This window comes from Gymnoscopelus braueri, assembly GCF_963280865.1.
Source record: "Gymnoscopelus braueri genome assembly, chromosome: 5".
NCBI lineage: Eukaryota > Metazoa > Chordata > Actinopteri > Myctophiformes > Myctophidae > Gymnoscopelus > Gymnoscopelus braueri.
Genome location: NC_137606.1, coordinates 34,103,954 through 34,110,923, shown reverse-complemented (window position 1 = coordinate 34,110,923; position 6,970 = coordinate 34,103,954). Strand labels below are relative to the sequence as shown.

Below are 6,970 nucleotides of genomic sequence, written 5' to 3'. Positions count from 1 at the left end.
GTTGCTGTTTTTTGGGCTTGTTTTTTATAGTGTAGTTGCTTATTTTAGGCTTGCTTCCAAATGTTTTAATTGTTTTTTAAAATCAGTTGTTCTCATTAAATATATTGATAAATATTATATTATGAAAATGTTTTGTGCCACAGCAGGGGAGCATTTGTCTTGTTGGAATGTTTCAAAAATATTCCAAATATTCCACGTTTTATTTCAAGAGTTTTTGAAAATAGCAGATCTACAAGCGTTGTGAGCTTGCTGCATGGTGGTTGATGATCATGATGGTTTAAAAGTGCTCTTCTTTTGGGCTTGTTTTCGTAGACCTGGTTGCTTATTTCTCTCACACAATCTGGCAACACTGACCGGAACCGATGGATTTTTTGTGGGATGTCTGGAATTTACAATAAATAACTACCTTTTTCGTTATTAGTTTTTAGAGAAAACGTTTACAACTTTATTTGTACAAAATGATAACATGGATTAGATAGATTATAAATATTGGACAATTAAAATGGTCTACATTTTATTATTTACATTTTATTTATTATTAGTATACGCATTTACAGACAAAAATCCGATTCAACCTACATAGTTTTGTAATCTCTTGATCGGGTGTTAGAACTTTAAGATTTATCTTCTTCCTGCTCCTTTTCATTCGTGGAATATGTAAAAAAAAAAAAAAAAAAGAAGTAAATGAATGTACTGTGTGGTTATGTCACGAGATTTATTAAAACGGAAAGAATCAGTAGCCTACATCTGCTGGCTTTAATGTAGGATATTTGCTTGGAGTGTTGAGATGAAAAGTTTATTTTACTATAGCATCACTTCAGTTATTGTACAAATAAATTCCTTGACTAAATGGAGAAATCAGCGTTTGCAGTGTCTTACCTGTGAGAAGTTTTTTATTTTATTTTATTTTGCCAGTCTGTGCCACAAAAAAGCTAATAATAAAAAATTAAAAATAGGTAAACACAAATGAATAAACAATGTGTTTTTTTATTAATAATAACAACATCAGTTAAAATGTCATGGCAATACTATATTTAATAAACATAAATATAATGTAATACAAAGATTTCAGCTCTGCAATTCACAAAAGTTGAGCAATAAAATAGTTTTGAAGTTCCAAGTCAGCTCTGCATATCAGTTCATAGGTTCTACAGTGATCTTGTGGCCTCAATGTAAATTATAAGATATTGTTATGTGATAGGGATCTTTATCCTCCTAAATCAATCATAAATAAACAACACTAGAGATAGAGATAGCATTTTGAAATGAAAATGCCATTTGAAAAAGAAAGGAAGAAAGAAATCCTTTGTCCACTGGACATAAAGTCATTTTGTTTAAAGAGCTGGGATATAATCTCAGACTGGTGCAATATTAAATAAATTGTATGCAAAATGTTGTGTCACTAATCTTTTTTTAGAATATTCAAAATGGTGGAAAATCCATCATGGTAGACACTGATTGTTCAAGAGGCAAATCTGAAGAGCTAAAGAAATATCCTTTCAAAACGTTCAACTTCACCCTTTAATTATAGCACCCTCATCTGGACAGTTATTGTTGGCATCAGCTCTATTGTGTTCCAATGTTTCAATTCACTTGCATCTAAATTTGTTGGCTTATAAGATTGAGGAACCAAACATATTGTTTTGTTTCCCACAATAAGAGGCATATAACCATTTCATGTGGTAGCAGTCATAGGAAATTATTACAGAAAAAAGACAGATAAATTATGTCAACCTGACCAGCTTGAACCCCTGATCAAAATAACCTGCAATTATTGAGTGTTCACATAGAAATGGACATGTCCTAGTCAAATGACCATATATATGGTCACAGGACATTCAATACACTGACCATGTGGGATTTCTACAGGCCATATATGTATTACAATTTCAGATGGCTTTCCTGTTGGGCCGTTAAGGTGCAAATTGTGTCTGGCTGCCCTGTGCTGTTTATGACCTTGCACACTGAACTAATCCAGCCTTTCACTCCATCCATAGAATGACAATTGAATACCCGGCCCTAACAAACTACAGGGGAATGGTCATATGTCAGTGCTCTCAACTCTAGTGGCAGAGTGGGGGACCACAGATCAAACGGTGGATCACATTTGGTTGAAGATAGTTACTGTTATTTCTAACATAACAATCACTCAAGGGAGTGAAGAAGCTCAAAGGACCTGATGAGATCACTCTTGATTTATTCTTGTTGGATACATACTGTAGTAACCGTACAGTGATTTCTATTTCTGGACTCGGATTGGATTCCTGGATGTGCCATCTCCTGCAATCTATTCTCTACCAATGTTGATTGCCTGCAGAGGATTATATTTATTGATTTTGCGAGGACAAGACTTTGATCACTCTGGGACTTGAACATTTCACCCATGGACAAAATAGTTTGAAACAAGTTATCACTGTATGTGTTGGCCCATTGAATGGCACGCAGAGGACCAGAGAGCGTCCAGCAGAAAGTGGTTGTGCTTACACACTGTCCAGTTTGATGGACAGTGTGTAATTTTTGAGGCATTACCAGGAAAAAGTAGAAGATATGGATTGTTTTATTTCTCTCTAAGTCTTACTTTTCTGGCTACAGAACCCTTGCATAAACCTGCATTGTGTCCCTTTTCCAGCTGGTTCCCTACAGTTTTTGTTTGACCATTCCCGGCTGTTCAGAATAGGTGCCCCCTCATTGTGTTTTTAAATCTTTGTTGCACTGTACATTGCCTGCCTTTGTAATGCTATAGTACAATGCCAGTTTCAGACTGGTTGAATATGTGTGGTCAGCCTATTCTCCCACACTACGCTCAGCAGGGTTAATTTCATCCATCAAGCTGCAACAATATTAAAAATAGCCATGCAGATTGCATGGCAAAGTCCTCCTCCACATTTGCATTGGAAAATCAAAGATATTTGACATTGGGGTGAGTTCACTTTTTATTCTCTAATTATTTTATACATTTCATCAGCTTACCATACAGCTTACTTGCTGTCCTAATCTATAAGGATACATCTCATCTATGCATTTACAGAATTAATAAGAAAAATCAGGACTGTATATAACTTAGGAACAACAAGCAATGTCCGCACATTCTTGTTAATATTACAATGTTACCATACAAATGATTGCTTTGCCCTGTACATTAGCAGATTGTAAAGTGAAAACCAGATCTCTGTCACTTAATCCTTAGCCAGAGCACTTACATCTCCATCAATATCTTATTTATTCAGGTTAAGCCATGGGAGACTGGTCCATTCTTGGCCGTTTCCTTTCTGAGGTGCAGAACCACTCCACAGTGATAGGGAAGATCTGGCTGACCATGCTTCTCATCTTCCGCATCCTGCTGGTGACCTTGGTGGGCGATGCAGTCTACAGCGATGAGCAGTCCAAGTTCACCTGTAACACCCAGCAGCCTGGATGCAATAACGTCTGCTATGACACTTTTGCTCCTGTGTCGCACCTCCGCTTCTGGGTCTTTCAGATTGTGCTAGTCTCCACCCCTTCCATCTTCTACATTGTTTACGTTCTGCACAAGATTGCCAAGGACGAGAAGCTGGAAGTCCAGAGGGGGCAGGTGCTGGCCCAAAGGCCCCCCAGAAAGGGCTTTGCGCAGTTGGGCAGAGATGGGTGTATGGAGGCCCTTCAGGTTGGCATGCCCACCTACTGTCCCCGGTACCGGGAAGAATGGGGGGCCCAGGAAGAGGATGGAGTGGAACAAAACCTCCTGGAGGAGGACTATGGCGAGGTAGGGGAGGATCCTACCCAGCTGTCCAGCCAGGTGTTGCTCACCTATATCCTTCATGTGTTACTGCGCTCTGTCATGGAGATCACCTTCCTGGTTGGCCAGTACTACTTGTTTGGATTCGAGGTACCTCACCTGTACCGTTGTGAGACCTATCCCTGTCCTACTCGTACAGATTGCTTTGTGTCACGTGCCACTGAGAAGACCATCTTCCTAAACTTCATGTTCAGTATCAGCTTGGGCTGCTTCGTGCTCAACATCGCAGAGCTCCACTACCTGGGCTGGGTCTACATCTTCCGCATCCTCTGCTCGGCCTGTTCCACCTGCTGCAGTCCTAAGAGGGACAGGGTGGCGCTGTATTCAAACCACAACCCCCTGCTGCTGCAGCTAAAGCACTCCCTGAGCGGAAGGCTGGTTCTACAGACCCCAGCTCCCATAGCCCAGGAGAAGGTTGGAGGTCTGCTCACTCATGCACCAGCTATCTCCTTTCAGACAGACTCTACTGTGGAATGCACCTCCAAGAGGAACCCAGAGGAGCGAGACAAAGTGAAGGTCAAATTGGCCAACATGGCCAAGCTAGGACGGACGAAGAAGTCTTGGCTATAAAAAACAGGGAGCATTTTGTGTGAAACGGAAGAACTTGTAAGGAAAGACTGTCAGAGTGCATGGGGATTTTCTTTCCAGTTGTGACACAATAATTATCATTATTGTGGCTATGATTTATATCCCATAATCGTAAATCAATTTCAAGAGAGTTAATTGATTTTTAAAAACTTAAACGTGGACAATGCTTTACAATACCTCACCAGATGCAGTATTACTGACTATCAGGGTGCTGTGAAATAGGTTGTTTTCTCTTTCTTTCTTTTTTCTTTCTTTTTTGCTGTGAATATTTGTTAAATCAACTTGACATTATTTTTTTGTTGCACTGGTAGAGGAGCTGTATGTACCTTGCATGTGAAACACTTTTCATCGCCCATTAACATTGCAAGCATTTTTAAAGATCCTCTGCTTTTAGATTTCCAACGCTTTTTAGGTCTTGACAATCAGTGATTTTCCTTTCAGAATGACAACCACATCAGTGCTATTTCAGTCTTAAAGGTATCTTATAAATAATAAATGTTTTGTTCACCTGTATTTTGCTGGAACAGATTTCCATGTGTCTCTATATATTATGCTGCCAGTGCTTGTAGAAGTATTGGAATAAATTTTAAATACAGTGCTCCACCCCATTTCTCAATACGGACTCCTTACTACTATTAGCTTGCCTCAGAGCTTTTTTTGTAGATTATTAATCCCGCTGGGGAAATTCAATTCCAGCTTCACCCAGCTGATGGTCATGATGAGCACTTGGGGGGAGCAGTTAGGGGTCAAGTGTCTTGCTCAGGGACACTTCAACATTACTGGGCTGGTCCGGAGGCAAACCGGTGACCATCTGATTACCAGAAGGCCTGACGGCTGCCCCTTTAAGCATTCAATCTTAGATATTGTTGTTGTATGTTTTAAAGGTTTAGTAGCCAATAGTGATGCTGAATCATATTTATTGGCTAACAACAAGCTCATTGGCTATGAGCTAACATTGGCTGTACAGTAATAGTGCAGTAGTCTCACAAGCCAGACTGTTGTCTCCCATAATTTTCAAATGCTTCCGTCATACATACTATATAGCATTCGGAGATTGGGGAATAGTTGTCTGGCTAAGCGAGACCATAGTGCAGTGACAGTAGAGGAGGTTCTAGGCTATAGTACAAACAGTAGATATATGGTGCAAGATTATTGGTGTTCAACTTCAATCATGGATGCACAGAGGTGGAATTGCAGACGGTTCACAGGAGAGTGAATGGTAAAATCAATAGAGAACCCCAGGTATATATTGCTATAAAGAAAAAAATCTTAAATGCAATATATCATGCCACAATATAACTCAATATTAAAACGAATATGTATCGTCGAGACGAGATATTTATCTATCACTGGCTTCCACCCTATCGGCTCTGTGAATAAATGTAGGCCTAGTCCTTTAGAAGATGGCATACAGTACCTGTTCCTGTCCCAGTTCATTTTCCCATAGCTTCGTTTAATTGGCTCAGCAGCAGGTTTGAACTGGAAACACACATTATAGTACACTTTCATAACTGTTTCCATTTCAAATCTGTTGCTGAGCCAATCAAACAATGCTATTGGAAAATTACAGGAAACATGTGTGCCACCTTCTGAAAACTGGGGCTGTGTCCAAAATCACTCACTATACTCACTATAATGCACTATAGTGATTACGCCATGTTGTAGTGGTCATGTATAGTGTTGATAATTATTAGCTATATACCCTATATAGTGGACATATTTAGTCCCCCATACCCCATGCGATGGTCACTAGCCAAGCTCTACCAATCCCACAATACTTTGTGTCGGTTCTGCTGAAAGGAAAAACTACAATAACAATGCTGTCGCAGATGAACGAGAGCAAGGGAGAGAAAACCTGTCTTACAATAATAATATGGCTATTATAATTATTATTAATATAGGCTATAATGATATTATAATATGTAATACTAATAATAACTATTTATCACAACAGTGCATGCATACAGGAATATTCTTTTAATACATCCATGTTTATTTATCAGCCAACGCTGATCTGGGATGCGACAGTGATGAAGTAGTAGACGGCGACCTGAGTAGTGTCGCTGATGAGTTCAGTATATAGTCCTCTAGATCTGACTCCCTAGGGAGTAATGAATTAGTGACGGAATTCGGACACAACCCGGGACAACAGTTAAGCACAGAGCCTATTCAAGGGATTTTAAATTGACTAGTCATACACTCTCAACAAGCCTGAACAGGACAGGTTGGAATAAAGGCTCCCTGCAAATTGAAGCTAGCGCCGCAGTTCTTACAACAATGACAAAGTGACAATGTCTTTTCTTTTCTTTTTTTACTTCATAGAAACACCCATGTGGCTTTTCATAGGCCAAACATTTTGCCTAGGGATTTAACAGAAAAGCATTGGACTACAAAATGGAGAAAAAAAGCAATAATAAACCAATAAATGAAAATGTCTTCAGGTTACAAACGCAACTCAAGCTTTTTGAAGCAAAAGTTTCCAAATAGCCAACTCTGGTTCTGCAAGTTTGACCTCACCAGTTCACGACTCGACCTAATGGGCTCAATTCACGGGCTAGCTTGGGAAGGTAGTTTACTACGTCATACAGGACACAAAAGGACACTAAA

The 6,970-nt window shown here is 39.4% G+C and overlaps 1 protein-coding gene across 1 annotated transcript; it reads left to right on the top strand.

Annotated features, from left to right (window-relative positions):
• Positions 1–3,235: 3,235 nt before the first annotated feature.
• LOC308085401 (gap junction delta-2 protein) lies at positions 3,236–4,345 on the top strand (the record flags this gene model as incomplete). Its single annotated transcript, XM_080428557.1, has 1 exon — positions 3,236–4,345. One exon carries the CDS (start codon positions 3,236–3,238, stop codon positions 4,343–4,345), a length of 1,110 nt encoding a protein of 369 aa, XP_080284683.1.
• Between the last annotated feature and the right edge of the window lie 2,625 nt (positions 4,346–6,970).